General features: G+C 35.9%; 3 protein-coding genes and 1 long non-coding RNA gene across 6 annotated transcripts; all 4 read left to right on the forward strand.

Annotated features, from left to right (window-relative positions):
* Positions 1 to 283: 283 nt before the first annotated feature.
* On the forward strand, positions 284 to 5,403 carry LOC117126608. The gene is made up of 2 exons (XR_004449273.1): positions 284 to 481; positions 5,290 to 5,403. It is a non-coding gene; the product is annotated as an uncharacterized LOC117126608 (long non-coding RNA).
* A 2,739-nt stretch (positions 5,404 to 8,142) lies between these two features.
* LOC103829388 (indole glucosinolate O-methyltransferase 1) lies at positions 8,143 to 11,050 on the forward strand. 3 transcript variants are annotated; one of them, XM_009105057.2, is made up of 3 exons: positions 8,143 to 10,045; positions 10,149 to 10,521; positions 10,612 to 11,050. In XM_009105057.2, the coding sequence occupies exons 1-3, from the start codon at positions 9,597 to 9,599 to the stop codon at positions 10,918 to 10,920; spliced, it is 1,131 nt and encodes a 376-aa protein (XP_009103305.2). In that variant the 5' UTR covers positions 8,143 to 9,596; the 3' UTR covers positions 10,921 to 11,050. The 3 variants fall into 3 exon arrangements, with proteins under 3 accessions (XP_009103305.2, XP_033131022.1, XP_033131023.1); XM_033275131.1 differs by having other exon boundaries at positions 9,802 to 9,954; XM_033275132.1 differs by having other exon boundaries at positions 9,822 to 9,908.
* A 1,540-nt stretch (positions 11,051 to 12,590) lies between these two features.
* Positions 12,591 to 14,179, forward strand: LOC103829389 (indole glucosinolate O-methyltransferase 2). Its single transcript, XM_009105058.3, has 3 exons — positions 12,591 to 13,236; positions 13,325 to 13,697; positions 13,792 to 14,179. Exons 1-3 carry the CDS (start codon positions 12,800 to 12,802, stop codon positions 14,089 to 14,091), a joined length of 1,110 nt encoding a protein of 369 aa, XP_009103306.1. The 5' UTR covers positions 12,591 to 12,799; the 3' UTR covers positions 14,092 to 14,179.
* A 2,234-nt stretch (positions 14,180 to 16,413) lies between these two features.
* Positions 16,414 to 19,231, forward strand: LOC103829390 (indole glucosinolate O-methyltransferase 1). The gene is made up of 3 exons (XM_009105059.3): positions 16,414 to 18,219; positions 18,308 to 18,680; positions 18,760 to 19,231. Exons 1-3 carry the CDS (start codon positions 17,783 to 17,785, stop codon positions 19,057 to 19,059), a joined length of 1,110 nt encoding a protein of 369 aa, XP_009103307.2. The 5' UTR covers positions 16,414 to 17,782; the 3' UTR covers positions 19,060 to 19,231.
* Positions 19,232 to 19,323: the final 92 nt, after the last annotated feature.

Raw genomic sequence — 19,323 nt, forward strand, 5'->3', positions numbered from 1 at the left:
ACATGATATGATTATTACCCATGAATCTCCGTCTTCTCCCTGATACAAAAAAGAATCCGGAATCAAACAATGATTTGTCCAGACTTTGGAAAGGACAGAAGACTAATCAAAGAGAGAGAGAGAGAGAGAGAGAGAGAGAGAGACGAGACACACAAATCAGGTAAGATATCACAGATCAGGTAAGCAAAACGAGATAGTGACATTTACCTCAACAAGAGCAGCTTCTTTCCTGGAGAAAGACCCAACAATGGAAGGAGACACACCAACGTCTCTGGAGCCTGCAATAATCGCTTCCTCCGTCCATCCTAACCTCGGCTTCAGAATCTCACAAAACACATTAAAGATAAACGAATATACTTACACCACGTGACGAAGAGACGTGGCGAGGACACGAGCCTGCTCTTCCTCAAACCCAGCTCTCCGTTTCCTGCTCTCATCTCGACAATGCCCTTCCTCTCTAGTCGTGGAAGAAGACGCCGATGTTGGAGTAAGCTTGAAGAAAGCTTGAGAAAGAAGTCATCCTAATCCTAAAGAGAAGATAAGGGTTATCTTTAAGTTGAGAGTTATCTAATATATGTGTTTACTAATAGGATTAGGATAACTATAGGAATATATATAGAGAGATCATGAGATGATCAAAAGGTGTGAGTTTTATGAGTTTTTGAGAAGCTTGTGGTTTTGAGAAAGTTTCCACAAGGGATTAATAAAGAAGTTCTTGAGTTCGTGAGTTTACACTTTCATACGTTTGAGTTTTGTTTTCTAGATTTGGTATCAGAGCCAAAACAGAGAACATGAGTGACATAATTCCAGCGATCGGAAAGATAAAAGAAGGAGGGGGTTCTTCTTCAATCAAGTGTCCTATGCTCACCTCAACAAACTATACGGTGTGGGCAATGAGAATGAAAATAACGCTAATGGTGCATAAAGCTTGGGAGGCAGTAGAGGATGAAACCGAGAGCAGCGACAAAAACATCCTAGCGCTTGCTCTATTATTTCAATCAATACCTGAATCTCTTATCTTACAAGTAGGAGAGATGAATCAAGCCAAACAAGTATGGGATGCAATCAAAGCCAGATACGTGGGAGCTGAGCGAGTAAGAGAAGCTAGGTTGCAGACATTAACAAACGAGTTTGACAGACTGAAGATGAAAGAGACTGATACCATCGACGACTTTGGAGGAAAACTGTCCGAGCTTGCTGCAAAATCATCTGCACTGGGAGTAACCATTGAAGAAAAGAAACTTGTGAAGAAATTTCTCTCAAGTTTACCTCGAAAAAAATATATTCATATGGTCGCTTCACTTGAACAGATGTTAGATCTCAATACAACAAACTTTGAAGAAATCATTGGACGTTTAAAAGCGTACGAAGAAAGGATACTTGATGACGAAGATGGTGAGGAAGATCAAACAAAATTAATGTATGCAAACAGCGATGGACAAAATAGTCAAGCAAACCGTGGGTCGCAAGACAATCAATATCATGGAGATACCTACCAAGGTAGAGGTAGGGGAGGACGCTCCTATTACAGAGGACGAGGACGTGGTAGGTTTAATGGTGGATATAACGGAGGATATAATGGTGGATACAACGGAGGAAGAGGATATAACGGAGGAAGAGGCTTTAATGGAGGAAGAACTTACACAGAGAGAGATGCATCCAAGATAACTTGTTATCGATGCGATAAGGTTGGCCACTTTGTGGCTCAATGTCCGGAACTCCTCCTTAAGCTACAAGAAGCTCAGGAAACAGATAATGCCGATACACAAGAAGCAGACGAACTGATGATGCATGAAGTTGTATTTTTAAACGAAAAGAATGTTTTACCTGAGAAGTATGAGACAAGTTCTGAAGGAGAAAACATATGGTATCTCGACAATGGCGCGAGCAATCATATGACTGGTGATAGAAGATATTTTTCGAAGATTGATAATATTATCACTGGAAAAGTAAGATTTGGAGATGACTCAAGGATAGACATTAAAGGCAAGGGAACAATTGCATTCACTGACATAAATGGCGATGCAAGAAAGATGACAGATGTTTATTTTATCCCTGATCTTAAAAGTAGTATCATAAGTTTAGGTCAGGCTACAGAAGCAGGGTGTGACATAAGGCTAAAAGGAGAGGAGTTGACAATGCATGATCAACGTGGAAAACTACTCGTGAAAGCAAAACGATCAAAGAACAGGTTGTATAAAGTTCACATGGGTATAAGGAGCAATGCACGTTTGTATCTATCATCAACTACTGAGACAAAACGGTGGCATGCTCGTTTAGGTCACATAAATCTCGAGTCTTTGAAAGGAATGATTCAGAAAGAGCTGGTACTTGGTCTTCCAAGTATAACTATAGAGAAAGAAGTATGCGGTTCATGTTTGCTTGGGAAACAAGCAAGACATTCTTTTCCAAAAGCAACTACATACCGAGCAGGAGAGGTACTAGAATTGCTTCATGGAGACTTATGTGGACCTATATCACCAAAAACATCAACTGGGAACAGATATATATTTGTGGTTATTGATGATAACACAAGATACATGTGGACAATACTGTTGAAAGAAAAGGGTGAAGCATTCGAGAAATTTAAGAAACTCAAGGCGGTAATAGAGAAAGAAACGGGAAAGAAGATCGGAACCTTCAGAACAGATAGAGGAGGAGAATTTGTATCCAAGGAGTTTAACAGTTTCTGTGACCTCTCAGGTATAAAACGTCACTTAACAGCGCCTTATAGCCCGCAACAAAACGGAGTAGTGGAGCGTAGAAACAGAACTATGATGGAGATGGCGAGAAGCATTCTGAAGCATATGCACATGCCGAACTATCTATGGGGGGAAGCCATACGCCACTCAACCTACTTGCTAAACCGTGTAGCTACTCGTGCTATAAAAGAAAAAACACCATACGAAGGTTTGAGAGGCAAGAAACCAAGAATAGACCATCTACGTGTCTTCGGGTGCATAGCCTATGCAAAAATAGATGGAAAATTCTTGAGAAAATTAGATGATCGAGCACGAATGTTAGTACATCTAGGAACGGAGCCGGGATCAAAAGCTTACCGTCTACTTGAACCTCTAACTCGAAAGATAGTGGTGAGCAGAGACGTCGTATTTGATGAGTCAAGAGGATGGAATTGGAACACGGATGGTATAGAAGAACAGAGCATCGGGGATTTTGTGGTAACAACTGGGAATTTCGGAAACCATGGAATTGATGACAATTTTGAGAAAGAAGAACAGCTGCGTTTAGAACAGAATGCCGGAGAGGAGCCCTCAACACAATCACTTGAGGACATAGAAACTAATGAGGAGATGATAGAAGAAGAAACACAAGTGCTAAGAAGATCGGAGAGGCTACATACAAAACCCAAGTACCTTGATGACTACATACTACTTGCTGAGGAGCTCGGAGAAGAGATATTAATGTACCTAAACAATGAACCACGAAACTTCAGTGAAGCCAAGGATTCAAAGGAATGGAGAAGAGCGTGTGAGGAAGAGATACATTCCATAGAAAAGAATAATACATGGATATTGGTGGATCTACCATACGGAGCAAAACCAATTGGGTTAAAGTGGGTGTTTAAAATCAAGCGCAACTCAGATGGAAGCATCAACAAGTACAAATCTCGCCTAGTTGCCAAAGGCTATGTTCAAAGACACGGGATTGATTTTGATGAAGTTTTTGCTCCTGTGGCACGACTTGAGACGATAAGGCTCCTCATCAACTTAGCAGCAACACACGGATGGGAAGTACACCACTTAGATGTCAAGACAGCGTTCCTACACGGAGAGCTTAAAGAAGTTGTCTATGTCACACAACCGGAGGGTTACGAAAAGGAAGGAGAAGAACGAAAGGTGTACAAGCTTAATAAAGCACTTTACGGTCTAAGGCAAGCACCACGAGCGTGGAACAACAAGCTGAATCAGATACTTTGTGAACTTTTATTTAAAAAGTGCTCCAAGGAACCTTCGGTTTATCGCAAGATGGTAAACGGCGAGTTACTAATAGTCGCAGTCTATGTGGACGATCTGTTCGTAACCGGCACCAATGTTATGATCATCAAGGAATTTAAGGTGAACATGTCAAGCAAGTTCGATATGAGTGATTTAGGAAAACTCACCTACTACCTTGGCATAGAAGTAAGTCAACATGATAGTGGAATTACGTTGGTACAGAGAAGCTATGCAACAAAAATACTAGAGGAGGATGGAATGGATAAATGCAACTCTGTTCAGACGCCAATGGAGATCGGGTTGAAGTTGTCAAAAGCAGAACACGAGAGTGAGATTGATGCAACGAGGTTCAGAAGAAATGTAGGCTGTCTACGCTACCTTCTCCATACAAGACCCGATTTATCCTATAGTGTTGGAGTCTTATCGCGGTATATGCAGAGCCCTAGAGAATCACACGGCAATGCAATGAAGCAGGTACTAAGATACGTTCGAGGAAGTGTATCATATGGTCTAATATTTGAACGATCACCGCAGAGAGTCCCAAGGCTTATAGGCTACAGTGACAGCAGCTTTGAGTCTGATCAAGACGACGGGAAGAGTACAACGGGTCACATCTTCTATCTTGGAGAGAGTCCAATCACATGGTGCTCACAAAAACAGGACACAGTTGCATTGTCTTCTTGCGAAGCTGAATTCATGGCAGCAACTGAAGCAGCTAGACAAGCTATATGGTTACAAGACTTGTTGAGCGAGATTATGGATCAGCCATGCGAGAGAGTCACCATTCGGATTGATAATCAGTCTGCAATAGCACTGACAAGAAACCCAGTGTTTCATGGTAGAAGTAAACATATACACAAGAGATACCATTTCATTCGAGAGTGTGTTGAAAATGAACAAGTAGGAGTTGAGCATGTACCAGGAGAGAAACAGAAAGCGGACATCTTGACAAAGGCATTAGGAAGAACAAAGTTCAAGGAGATGAGAGAGTTCATTGGCATGAAAGACTTAGAGACTGAGAGTTTCAAGCTTAGGAAGGAGAATGTTGGAGTAAGCTTGAAGAAAGCTTGAGAAAGAAGTCATCCTAATCCTAAAGAGAAGATAAGGGTTATCTTTAAGTTGAGAGTTATCTAATATATGTGTTTACTAATAGGATTAGGATAACTATAGGAATATATATAGAGAGATCATGAGATGATCAAAAGGTGTGAGTTTTATGAGTTTTTGAGAAGCTTGTGGTTTTGAGAAAGTTTCCACAAGGGATTAATAAAGAAGTTCTTGAGTTCGTGAGTTTACACTTTCATACGTTTGAGTTTTGTTTTCTAGAGCCGAGGTGGGATCCGATTGATTAGGGTTTACGGATTGATTACCGATCGGCGATTCATGGAGGAAGTGCAGAGAGGTGATTTCAATTTCAGTTCCAACGAGGAGTTTAACAAGCTTCAAATCAATACATAACTCAAAGAATTCGAACTTTCATGGACGGATTTGGAGAAGGAGAGCAACAACGATGAGGAAGAGAGAGAGAAGACCAATACAAAGATGACACGTACGAGGTGCTAAAACCCTTTAGTTAAAGCTCCTGTTCTTTGGTTTTATCTCATTTATTTTTTTTGGTTTTTTTTAGAACTCTTTCTAAAAACTTCCAATGGAAGTTCTATCTATTGGTGTTCTAAACTTGTCATATATGAATATATATATATATTGTATGTATGTATGTAGTTGTGGAGTCCATTATTTTGTGGAACAAAACTTAAAACAAAACTTTAAGAAATTTTAGAAAGGGTTATCCACTTAAATAATGGACTCCACAACTATATACACATACAATATATACATATATAGAAGTTTAGAACTCTAATGGGTAAAACCTGCGAAGTAGTAAAAATGATGTCATTGGGCATGCCTTTTATATTGATGCCGATGGATATGAATTCCAATTTTGCTCGTGTGGTCCTTCCGAGCTTACTCATGAGACGCTAAATCACATAAATCTGTATATTTATTGTTATTAGTTAAGACGGCACTAATTAAGTTGTCAATAGTTAAATTGTGCTTCACATAGATGAGAATTGAATATATCAAAATTGTAGGCTTGAAAGGAGTTTTTGCAATGATTAACAACACTAGATTTTTTAACCGCACTACGCGCAGATAAGATATTATATGTATTTTTCAATTCTAAAAAAAATAATGTATAATATTGTATTACATATTTAAACAATATAAAATAAGACTACATAACATAAATATATTTTTTAAATTTTATTTGTTGAAATCATTATGTTGTTTGATTGTTATACTTGATTCACATGTTTGCATAGTTATTTGTGATAAATGAATAACTATATTTTTATTATCAGTAAATAATATATTTTTATTATATAATATAAAAAAATTAAAATTATTTACTTTTAAGACAAACTTGTCTTATGTTGGGGACTCGGTTATATACATCATATTCGAATGAGACATTTTTACAGTTATTAATCTTCTTAACCGTCAAGAAACAAATCTGAATATCAAAACAATATCTCATACAATCTCTTTGTGGAATAACTGCTCTGGAAAAATTGAATTTAGGCATCAAAAAGGATTGGAAATGGATGTGCAGATGTGTTATCTAAGTCATCTTTACAAAATACTATCCATAGTTCATATATCATTTATGTCCATCCTATTTTTTTTGTCCAACCTTTCTTAAACATCTTGAAATAACTGATGTTAATTAATAATAAACTTTTGGCTGGAAAAAAAATCAAATTTGTCTAATTATCGCTTAATTTGTCTAACTGATATATATGTATGTCTCAATTCTAAAAAATATTGTATAATATTGTATTACATTATATAAAGAATATTAAATAAGACTACTTAACATAAATATATTTTTTAAATTTTCTTTGTGAAAATCATTATGTTGTTTGATTGTTGTACTTGATTCACATATTTGCATAGATATTTGTGATAGATGAAAAACTATATTTTTATTATCAGTAAATAATATATATTTATTATATAATATAAGAAAAATGAAATTATTTACTTTTTAAACAAAGTTCTCTCATGTTGGGGATTCAGTTATAGACATATAGTATTCGAAGGAGACATTTTTACAGTTATCAATCTTTTTAACAGTCAAGAAACAAATCTGAATATCAAAACAATATCTCATACGATCTCTTTGTGGAATAACTGTTCTGAAAAAATTGAATTTAGGCATCAAAAAAGACTGGAAATGATGTGCAGATGTGTTATCTAAGTCAGCTTTACAAAGTACTACTATTCATAGTTCATATATCATTTAAGTCCATTATTTCTTAAACATCTTGAAATAACTGATGCTAATTAATAATAAACTTTTGGTTGGCAAAAAAAATCAAATTTGTGTAATTATCGCTTAAATATTTTATTAATATTGCCTAAGAAGCTTTCAATTGATATCATAGTTTAATTTTTATTAGGTTTTTGTTAATTTTAGAGTTTTTTGTATTTAAGATTTTTTCCATATTAAGCTTATATTTCTTTCACATAATATATGTATGTCATAAAAATTACCATCAAATCAGTTTTACTTATTTATTATTTTGTTTTTAATGAAAATACATTTTTTAAATAATTTAATTTAAAATAAAATTATATATTAATTTGTTGTATTCTAACAATTTGATTTATTTAATTAATTTGCTTTGGTGGATAACTTAAAAAGTTTTCATATGAATCGGGAAAAGCAAGCTTATGTTGTTATATTATATTTATTTGTGTATATGGAATCTATATATAATGCTAGTGTAATAAAGAAAGAACATTATTATTTTTGTAACTTCAAAAAGATACATTATTACAATTTGAAATTAATCAAAATTGAATATAATGGTAATTAAATAAATCTAATTGTTTTTTTATCTTGTTTAGTTGGATTCTCTTGAAAAGAAATCGATAGGTTAAACAAATGTTTCAAAATTTGTTGTGTTATTGTTTTGTCTATAAATTACAAAATTTATTGAATTGATATATTTAATTATTGCACCCTTAAATAATATTTTATTAAGACATTAGAGAACTATGTTTTGAGTTATTTTGTCAAAATTGTACAAAAATCTATGCTTTTTCATATTTGTCACGAAAATTTATATGTTAAACTTACTTTTACAAAATTCTTAACTTTGTCACGAAAACAAAATTATATGTTTTTTCATATTTGTCAATGTTCTCACACTTTCAAAGAATATATTAGCTTAGTCACTTACTTTTATTTTTTTACAAAACAAAGTGTCGGAGTCTTGAAAGTTGAATCCATATTATTGTAAATGTACATAAGAGTTTGTGCTTACATATTTAGTGATTCTTGTATATGTGTCCAAGAGATTATCAATGACTTAGTGATATATGTCATATATTTATGTCATACAAACCCGGGTTCGATCCTTTCCTTTGCATTGTTTTTTCATTTTTTACGAAAAAATAAATGAGATGACGTGGCAATTTCGGACTCTCTGATTGGACGATTTTTTGTGCCTACGTGGACACTCTAAGAGGAGTTTATATCCCCTTTTAGTATAGTATAGATTTCTATTAGATCTTAACTAATCAAATTACAATTCTTCACTGTCATTTCATGTCGACAGAACACTTGAAACTTATTTGGTACTAACACAAACGGGCTTTATTAAAAATGGGCTGAACTTATTAGGGGGCCGATAATATACGAGCATAAATTAAGCAACGGCCTATATTACTATTTCTACAAGATTGACTAATCGAATGAGATAATCATTAAGGTCACCATCTTTCATACTTAAAACTAAATAAATAAAACAATTCCAGTTGACAATAAATAAGACAAAAACCAGTTGATATATCTGAAAGGTTTGAAACGATTTAAAAATAATAATGGCTGTTCGAAATATGCAGGGCATATACGTTAGAGCTTTTGTCAAAGGGCCTTGTTTTTAAGAAATATTTTTTTATTTAATTTTTAGAAATATTTTCTTATATTTATTCGTGAGATTGAAGGGAAATAACACAAGAATAGGAATAATAGAGGAAAATAATTAATAAATTAATTTAGTATCCAAGAAGAACTGGTCTTTTGCTAATCTCACTCCGTAGTTGTCGTGATCAAGTGGTTGCTATAATATGCACCGTTGTAGTATTAAATTAATTGATATGTCGATCCAATTGAACAAATACATAAACAACAAAACAGATAATTAATTTAGAATATTTGCTGTTTATAATAACTAGTTTGTAGACTTGGAACAGATGATTTAGAAAGGATATATTTTTAATAGCCCGCTAATGGTAGTAAATTTTAATTGAATCTCAGCTTTGAACTCTGACTAAATCCACTTACTTGAAAGTTGAAACAAGATATCACAGCCAAAACTGGTTATTAGTTTTCTAACAGAGACTATTCAGCGCCCAAGATGGACCGGCGAGCCAACAATAATTTATATGAAATTAAATAAATAGAAAAAAATATCTAAGCTTTAGCTATAAAAGGAGAATCCAAGATGCATCAGAAATATACTAAATCATTATATCCGACGCTACAAAACGGACACACACAAACACATACTCTCCTTCTCTCACTGCTTCTCATCAGTGTACGGTGCCTTGAAAGAGAAGAAAGAAACAATGGGGTTCCCTTTTGAAGAAACCTTAAGCTCTAACCCTAAAACCCAAACTGTTATTGATGATGATAATGAGTTGGGTTTGATGGCCGTGAGACTAGCCAATGCCGCAGCCTTTCCCATGGTTCTCAAGGCTGCTCTTGAGCTCGGTGTCTTTGACACTCTCTACGCCGATGCCGCTCGCACCGACTCGTTCCTCTCACCATCCGACATAGCGAGTAGGCTACCAACTACGCCACGTAACCCTGAGGCACCGGTTTTGTTGGACCGGATGCTTCGTTTACTCGCTAGCTACGCCATGGTCAAGTGCAATAAGGTCTCATCCGTGAAGGGCGAGAGAGCGTATAGAGCCGAGCCAATTTGTAGGTTCTTCTTGAAAGATAAAATTCAAGATATTGGATCCCTTGCTTCACAAGTCATCGTTAATTTTGACAGCGTCTTCCTCAATACATGGTAATTTTCAAAATTAAATGAGTAACAATTTTCATGTTATCAATGTTAGAATCGTTATTTATACGGTTATGAAATCTTAATCTTATCAATATGTGAATTATAGGGCACAATTGAAAGATGTGGTGCTAGAAGGAGGAGATGCATTTGGCCGAGCACATGGTGGCATGAAACTCTTCGACTATATGGGAACTGATGAGAGATTCAGCAAGCTCTTTAACCAGACAGGATTCACAATTGCGGTTGTGAAGAAGGCTCTTGACGTCTATGAAGGCTTCAAAGATGTGAAAGTGTTGGTTGATGTGGGAGGAGGAGTAGGTAACACCCTTGGTGTTGTTACTTCCAAGTATCCTCATATTAAGGGTATCAACTTTGATCTGACTTGTGCCTTGGCACAAGCACCCTCTTATCCTGGGGTGGAACATGTCCCCGGAGATATGTTTGTTGATGTTCCAACCGGAGATACCATGATTTTGAAAGTAAGTTCATCAACTTATCATTCATATTTATTGACAGCGTATGTATACTAGTATTTTGTACTTACTGATGGTATTATTTTTGTATTACAGCGCATACTTCATGATTGGACAGACGAAGACTGCGTGAATATTCTTAAAAATTGTTGGAAATCACTACCAAACAACGGTAAAATTGTTGTCATAGAATTAGTCACTCCTGATGACGCAGAGAATGGTGACATCAACGCAAACATTGCCTTTGATATGGATATGTTGATGTTCACACAATGTTCTGGTGGAAAAGAGAGGTCACGTGCGGAGTTTAAAGCTTTAGCTGCAGCTGCTGGCTTCAACCAGTGCAAATTCGTTTGCCAGGCATATCACTGTTGGATTATTGAGTTTTGTAAAGAAGATGTGTAAAATATAAAATAAAACCTCTTTAAATGTTAGTTTCATCTTGGTTCCGATTCTTTGTTTGTGATGATCATACATTTGTGTGTATGTGTATGTTCAAGAAATGTGAAATAATAATAAGCTTTTTGTTTTACTCTTTGAGAACCAACTTTATCTAGTTAATTAGCCACATGAGATTCCTTTTGAAGAGCTCACAAGACTCACACAAAGGTTACTTCTCTAATTTAATGTTCAATTTTCTAGTATTGCAAAAAAACATGAAATAATATTCTTTGCTTTAGTTAAATTTAAAAATATATTTACATATTAGATTTAGATTGATATAAATATGAAATGAAGCGTATAAAATATTTATGCATGTATGTGCAAGCGAAACACCTAGTTTTATATGGTTTTGGACAAAAAGTTAAAACTAGATGTTATCTTCTTGTTATTTCATAAATTTAAGCATATATATATTTGCATGATATTATATGAAACCTTCTTATCAACCGTATATACATTAGCTATACTGCCTTTGTTTTTTTTTTCTTAAGAAAATAGAGAATATCGTTTGGACATTTACCAACTTAATTTGTAACTTAACTTGTTATTTTATACTATTTTTTTTTTTTGTGGAGAAATCCTTTTATATGGTTACTTCAAACAAAAGAATTCAGTTTTGTTTATGCTGACTAAGTCCAACATGGCATAATTAGTGAAGTTTGACAGCAATTTGTGAACTTCCTCGAAGGATAGACAAAATAAGATGTATGCCATAAAGGACACTTGTGATGTTACACACTCGCTTCGATGGACCAAATGGTTGTCCCCTTCCTTAGTCACACTCGTCCGGATAAAGTTGGAGTCATGCATTTGCATACGCATGTCTCGAGTATTATAATATTATCATGTTGGTCAAATTGAAGAACGAAATACTTAGCAAACTGAAGATTTCCCAAGATTTTCTTCTATAGGTTATGTTACTCTGCAAACATGTATAAGATGAACTTATATAGTCACTTGGTTGTAGAGATAGATACAAATCGATATCTAATTTTTAGAAGTATTCGTGATTTGATTTGTTCTGTCTGAATAGTCATTTATTTGATTGGATTCGATCTGATTTGCAAATACACGAATATTTGGTGTTTGGATAAAAACAAATCTGATTTAATTCTTATAAATACAATAAAATTAGAAAAACTAAAAAAAAAAAAATCCTGCAATAATATAAAATAGTAATATGCTATTACAAAAAAAGAATATTTACTTTTAAAACTCTAATGTCTAAAATAATCATTTTAAATAAATATAGATATTCTAAAGCTTATATAAATACAGTAACTATATAATTTTATATATATACATATAACAGATCAGATCGGATATCCATTTTTAAAAATATTAGTATTTGTTATTTGTTTCAGTTTTAATGTATACTGCATATTAGTATTTTATTTTTCTGTTCGGATAAAAACAAAATAAAAACATATAACGAATTGAATGGATATTTTACTTATCCCGACTTGGTTGCATCATAGTGTTGAAATTAAAATGCCTTGACTTCTACTAAAAACTCAAACTAACTTAAAACAAAATCTAATTGTTTCAGCCGCCAAAACTGGCTCTTACTTTTCTACATAAGACTCAGACTATTCAGCCAACCAAATGGATCGGCAAGCCGACGATATAATAAAATAAATTAAAGAAAGAAAGAGGAGGCTAAGCCTTAGCTATAAAAAGGAGAAACCAGGATCCATCATTTCATCATCCTCAACATTACACATAAGAAACAAATACACACACACACACACACATTCTCTATCTCTCTGTTCCCTTGCTTCTGATCAGTGTAATCACCAAGGTACCTTGAAGGAGAAGAAAGAAAAGATCATAAAAAAAAATGGGAATCCTTTTTGAAGAAACCTTAAGCTCTAACCCCACAATCCAAATTGCTACCGATGATGATAATGAGTTGGGATTAATGGCCGTGAGAATAGCCAATGCTGCAGCCTTTCCCATGGTTCTCAAAGCTGCCCTTGAACTCGGTGTCTTCGACACTCTCTATGCCGCCTCTGTGTTCCTCTCACCATCTGAGATAGCAACTAGGCTACCAACTGCACCACGTAACCCGGAGGCGCCAGCTTTATTGGACCGAATGCTTCGTCTACTCGCTAGCTATTCCATGGTCAAGTGCGGTACGGACCAAGCTGGAAAAGGCGAGAGGGTCTACAGAGCCGAGCCAATTTGTAGGTTCTTCTTGAAAGATAACATTCAAGACATTGGATCCCTTGCTTCCCAAGTCATTGTCAATTTTCACAGCGTCTTCCTTAATACCTGGTAATTTTTTATTCATAGATTGAAAGTTATTACAACATTCAGTTTAAATATAATAAATCTTACCCTTATTGATACGCATTTTTCTCAGGGCCCAATTGAAAGATGTGGTGCTAGAAGGAGGAGATGCATTTGGCCGTGCACATGGTGGCATGAAACTCTTCGACTATATGGGAACAGATGAGAGATTCAGCAAGCTCTTTAACCAGACCGGATTTACCATCGCTGTCGTAAAGAAGGCTCTTGAAGTTTACCAAGGTTTCAACGGTGTAAATGTTTTAGTTGATGTGGGAGGAGGAGTTGGTAACACTCTTGGTGTTGTTACTTCCAAGTACCCCAATATTAAAGGTATTAATTTTGATCTGACATGTGCCTTGGCACAAGCACCTTCATACCCTGGGGTGGAACATGTCGCCGGAGATATGTTTGTGGATGTTCCAACCGGAGACGCCATGATCTTGAAAGTATGTTTAGTAACTCTCTTATCATAACACATATTCAAGTACGTATATATGTAGTACTTTGTACTTATTTCTTTTGATTGTTTTTGAATTACAGCGTATACTTCATGATTGGACTGACGAGGACTGCGTGAAGATTCTTAAAAACTGCTGGAAATCACTTCCTGAAAATGGTAAAGTAGTTGTCATAGAGCTAGTCACTCCTGATAGTGCTGAGAGTGGAGATATCAACTCGAACATTGCTTTTGATATGGATATGTTGATGTTCACACAATGTTCCGGTGGAAAAGAGAGGTCTCGAGCTGAGTTTGAAGCGTTAGCCGCAGAATCTTGCTTCACCCATTGCAAATTCGTTTGCCAAGCTTACCACTGTTGGGTTATTGAGTTCTGTAAATAAAATGTTTAAATTTATGGTTAATCCCATGTAATGTCTCAATTCGTCTTCTTGATGTAATACAGCTTCAAGCAATAAAAATATTTAATTTCTGATTGTCTCTCTACTGTCTAGGAACTAGTTCTAATTAACTGAATTCAGATATACCCACCTTTTACTATTACAAATGTATAAGCAATCATCGTCCTCAAAAGGTATGCAAAGCTAGTTTTTCTCCACATATACTATTCAGCCACCGAGCTGGACCCACGAGCCAGTGATATACTTTTTTTTTTTTTTCCCAAATTGTTTTTATTAATAGATGGGCCAAGCCCAGGGCCGAAGCCCAACCATAACAGAATTTAAACAAAACCCACGAAACGGGCCAGAAGACATATACAAACAAAGGGCCAAGCCCAGGAAATACACGACGGCCACACGGCCCAAACAACTAGAAACCGGGCCGATCGCCCTAGACACTACCGCCGGAGCTCCGAACCTGCAGAGCCTCCGCACGTACACACACGTTCACCTCCGTACTGTCTTCACGCCGGAGGGTTCATCAGATAACCGAGAACGCCTCCGACTTTGGACCACCAGAAACGCTGGACAGTCGAACCGAGAACCGCATAAACTTCTTCTAAAAAACTTCATCGCCGTCGCCGGAGAGCTTAAACTGATATCTCATCGTCGGCGACCCACGAACCCCTCACAGATTACAAGAACCAAACCGCCTCTACCAACCTCGATCTAATCTACTCCGCAAAGTCTTCACGCCAGAGAATTTCACCGCCACATCACGGCTTCTCCGACTTTGAACCACCTCAAACACTGGACATGCGAAACGAGAACCACCACTTTCTCCCTTTAAACCCTCGTCACCACCACCGTGACCCAAACTCTAACTTTAACCCTAAAAAAACCCGATCCAAAATCAGATCACAAACCGCTCCAGAAAAGTCCAAAGACCTGGACCCACTTTAGCCGACAGCGCAAGACATAGGGAGTCTTCACCCTCCGGCGACAAACTCGGCGACGGCGAAGCTGGCAAAGCCTTCGTCTCCCGATAACAGAACCGACGTCGACGAGGCTGACTCAGCCTCCGTCTCTCGGAGATAAAACACAAACTTGACAAAACGGACAGCTTCCCCGCGCCAACCTCAACGTGACCGCGCCGTTACTCTAGAACGAGAACCACCGTGGGTGCTTGTTTCAGAGCTAAGGCAAGGCCGAGAGGAGAGGAGGCGAGCTAGAAACGAGAACCACGAGCTTGATTGGTCACACAAAGGAGCTCCGGCGACGGCACGCACGCTCACGCGCCGTCCGTCGCCGGAAAAAAACTAGATCTACTTTATCTCTAAGAGAGAGAGAGAGAATTTCCGAATATGCTTAGTTGCTGATTTGCCAGTGATATACTTAAATTGAATGTTATAGAATAAAAATTAATAAATTAAAAAGAGAAGAATCTAAGCTTAATGAACCTATAAAATGACAAAACACTAAATCCTGGAAAATTTCTATTATTGAAAATGGTTGAAGAATCTAAAGCTTGTTCATAACTATAGAATGTTATAAAAAAAAATATCTGACCAAAATATATTTAAGTTAATCATTGTTAGCCAATTTCAAGAACAATCCCTTTGGAAACAAAGGTTGTACCAAAAGAAAAGAGCATATACAATTCTCATACAATCTATATTTATGAACCGAACGTTTTATTATGCACCACATACACAATATATAGTTGAGAGATCTCGAAATTATGAAATCACGTGGAATGTATTTCATTGTAATTATTAGGAAAATTAATATTTGTGTGTAAATTAGATTTTTATTCTAAAAACTATTTAGATAATTATATAGTTTGTATAAATAACTCTATTTGTTCGCTAATGAATAAATCTGCAAAACAGTTATGTTTCCTCCAAACTTATCATTTTATTATTTTGGCTTCTATGTTCGTAGCATGGATCTTCTTATGTTCATAACGAAATAATTTAGGATGTGTATCATGTCTTTAAGTTAGTTGATAAGGTTGAATTATATAAGTTGAAATTAAGATAAGTAAAAATTAAGTATATTAAATCATATGTTTAAATATGAAACAAAACCACTAACTAAATACCATGCTCGCATATGGTTTTGGAGGAAAATAAATATTAAAGTTTGTTTTGGTGTGATGTCATTTATTTGAATTATTATCTTTTTGCAAAAAAAAAATGCAACTTTCCTATGTATAACCAGTAACCACTCATTGCCTCCCTTACATAACCATGCGAAAACAAAGGCAGTTTTTTTTTTTTGGTCTAAATGTTAAAAAAACAAAGGCAGTTTAGGTCGCACACGTAACGTATGTAATTTTTTTTTTTGAGTAATATGTTAAATTTATTCAAGAAAAAAGCTTTGGTACATCATGTGTAACTTGATTTTGTTTAACTGAACATTTTAACTAAAAGATAGCCTTACACCCGACATAAAAATTTGAAATTTATGCTTGTGAAGCAAAACTATCGCTGCAAAAGAGCTCCATGCTTTTGACTCCCCATTGCTGAGATAGACAGGCAATTGTTCTTGACTTGGCGGTCAATAAACCGGACCAGGGATGCGACTGGCACCGGTACTGAACCATTGTAATTTACTTATTTTGGTCCATTATAAGGCTGCTTTTAGAAGAAAAAAAAAACTCAAGTATCTTATGATTAATTGGTGTAACTAATCCTAAATTATGTTCTGATCATTGAGTCCTAGATAATATAGTTAATGAAGTTTGACAATCCAAATTCTTGTGACCTTCCTGGAAGGACAACTCATGATGGAGGCCATAAAGGTCAACGTAATGTTACACTCACAAACTGAAGAATCAATATTTATATTGCCTTCCTATGTCGCAATCGTTCTAATCAAGTGGCAGCTTGCGTATTCTCGAGTATATTATAATATTATGTCGATCAAATTGAAGAACAAAAAAAGATATATAGATACATGTAACGATTGTTATCCAAAAAAAAAAAAAAAATACATGTAATTTTTTTTGCTACAATTATCGACCTACCATTCGAAAGCCTAAAACACACTCTTTGGTTGACACAGTGATTAATTTAGAGTGTAACTGGTAAAACGATAAAGAAATTGATGGAATGAAAAAAATTGAAATGATAAAAATGGAATACAGCAAAAAATAAAATTGAATTCATTTCATTCATTCGTAACCAAATTTGTTTTGGAATCATTCCTCTTTGTATTTATCTATTTTTTGTGGATTGATAGAATAAGTGTTTCATTCAATTCATGTAAAATGGTGAATTAATAAAATAAAGCATTTCACATCATTCAATTCCAAAAATTAACAATCCAGTTGCATAACAGCCTAAGTAAATCTCTCTTTTGAACATTGACTTTATAAACCAACTGACTTGAAACAAAGACTGGTTCTTACTTAGAGAGACTGTTTCAGCCGCCAAGAATGGTTCTTACTTAGAGAGACCATTCAGCCAGCCAAATGGACCGGCACACCACCAGTATTATTAATTGAAATTAAATAAGAAGAGGCTAAGCCTTGGTTATAAAAAGAAGTAACAAAGATCCATCAAATCATCATCATACTCAAACACTACATAGAACAAAACACACAACATCAGCCTCTCTCTCTCAATATATTTGCTTCTAATCAGTGTGGTAACTGACGGTGAAAGAAAGATACTAAAAGAAAAAAAAAATGGGAATCCTTTTTGAAGAAACCGTAAGCTCTGACCCCAAAACCCAAATTGTTATTGATGATGATAATGAGCTGGGTTTGATGGCCGTGAGACTAGCCAATGCTGCCGCCTTTCCGATGGTTCTCAAAGCTGCTCTTGAGCTCGGTGTCTTTGACACTCTCTACGCCGCCTCTGTGTTCCTCTCACCTTCAGAGATAGCATCTAGGCTACCAACCACACCTCGTAACCCAGGGGCGCCAGTTTTGTTGGACCGGATGCTTCGTCTACTCGCTAGCTATTCCATGGTCAAGTGTGATACGGTCCAAGCTGGAAAGGGCGAGAGGGTCTACAGAGCCGAGCCAATTTGTAGGTTTTTCTTGAAAGATAACATTCAAGACATTGGATCCCTTGCTTCACAAGTCATTGTCAATTTTGACAGCGTCTTCCTTAATACCTGGTAATTTTCTATTCATAGATTGAAAGTAACTACAACATTCAGTTTAAATACAATAAATCTTACCCTTATTGATACGCTTTTTTCTCAGGGCCCAATTGAAAGATGTGGTGCTAGAAGGAGGAGATGCATTTGGCCGTGCACATGGTGGCATGAAACTCTTCGACTATATGGGAACAGATGAGAGATTCAGCAAGCTCTTTAACCAGACCGGATTCACAATTGCAGTTGTGAAGAAGGCTCTTGAAGTCTACGAAGGCTTCAAAGATGTGGAAGTGTTGGTTGATGTAGGAGGAGGAGTTGGCAACACCCTTGGTGTTGTTACTTCTAAATATCATCATATTAAGGGTATTAATTTTGATCTGACTTGTGCCTTGGCACAAGCACCTTCTTACCATGGTGTAGAACATGTGGCCGGAGATATGTTTGTGGATGTTCCAACTGGAGATGCCATGATCTTGAAAGTAAGTGTTCAACAACTCTTTTATCTTAAAACATTTTTATTACTTTGTACTTACTTTAGGGTTTTTAATTGTTTTACAGCGTATACTTCATGATTGGACTGATGAAGACTGTGTAAAAATTCTTAAAAACTGTTGGAAATCACTACCAGAAAACGGTAAAGTTGTTGTCATAGAATTAGTCACTCCTGACGACGCTGAGAATGGTGACATCAACGCAAACATTGCCTTTGACATGGACATGTTGATGTTCACCCAATGTTCCGGTGGGAAAGAGAGGTCACGAGCTGAGTTTGAAGCTTTGGCTGCAGCTTCTGGCTTCAACCATTGCAAATTCGTTTGCCAGGCTTATCACTGCTGGATTATTGAGTTCTGTAAATAAAATGTATAAGAATACAAACCTAAATCTACATAATAACCAAGTTTCAATTCTTTGTTTTTAATGAATAATGAGCATACCCTTTTGTATTCTAGCAATTTCATACAAAAACGAAGCTTCTTATTTTATCTCATTGTACTCTTTAAGAACAAGATTTAATTAAATTTTGTCACAAGTCACAAGTGCATATTCATTACTCAACGGTCGGCTAGTTCCATTTGTTTCCTTCCTCTTTGTCTTAAGTCAATTGCTTGTCGTCATGCATTC

Source organism: Brassica rapa, chromosome A07 (genome assembly GCF_000309985.2).
Source record: "Brassica rapa cultivar Chiifu-401-42 chromosome A07, CAAS_Brap_v3.01, whole genome shotgun sequence".
In the NCBI taxonomy this organism is placed as follows: Eukaryota; Viridiplantae; Streptophyta; class Magnoliopsida; order Brassicales; family Brassicaceae; genus Brassica; species Brassica rapa.

Coding starts and splice junctions, on each gene's coding strand:
- LOC103829388 (XM_009105057.2), top strand. CDS start 9,597: ATGGGGTTCCCTTTTGAAGAAACCTTAAGCTCTAACCCTAAAACCCAA. Junction 10,046..10,148: donor AGCGTCTTCCTCAATACATG/GTAATTTTCAAA, acceptor TGTGAATTATAG/GGCACAATTGAAAGATGTGG. Junction 10,522..10,611: donor GAGATACCATGATTTTGAAA/GTAAGTTCATCA, acceptor TTTGTATTACAG/CGCATACTTCATGATTGGAC.
- LOC103829389 (XM_009105058.3), top strand. CDS start 12,800: ATGGGAATCCTTTTTGAAGAAACCTTAAGCTCTAACCCCACAATCCAA. Junction 13,237..13,324: donor AGCGTCTTCCTTAATACCTG/GTAATTTTTTAT, acceptor CATTTTTCTCAG/GGCCCAATTGAAAGATGTGG. Junction 13,698..13,791: donor GAGACGCCATGATCTTGAAA/GTATGTTTAGTA, acceptor TTTGAATTACAG/CGTATACTTCATGATTGGAC.
- LOC103829390 (XM_009105059.3), top strand. CDS start 17,783: ATGGGAATCCTTTTTGAAGAAACCGTAAGCTCTGACCCCAAAACCCAA. Junction 18,220..18,307: donor AGCGTCTTCCTTAATACCTG/GTAATTTTCTAT, acceptor CTTTTTTCTCAG/GGCCCAATTGAAAGATGTGG. Junction 18,681..18,759: donor GAGATGCCATGATCTTGAAA/GTAAGTGTTCAA, acceptor ATTGTTTTACAG/CGTATACTTCATGATTGGAC.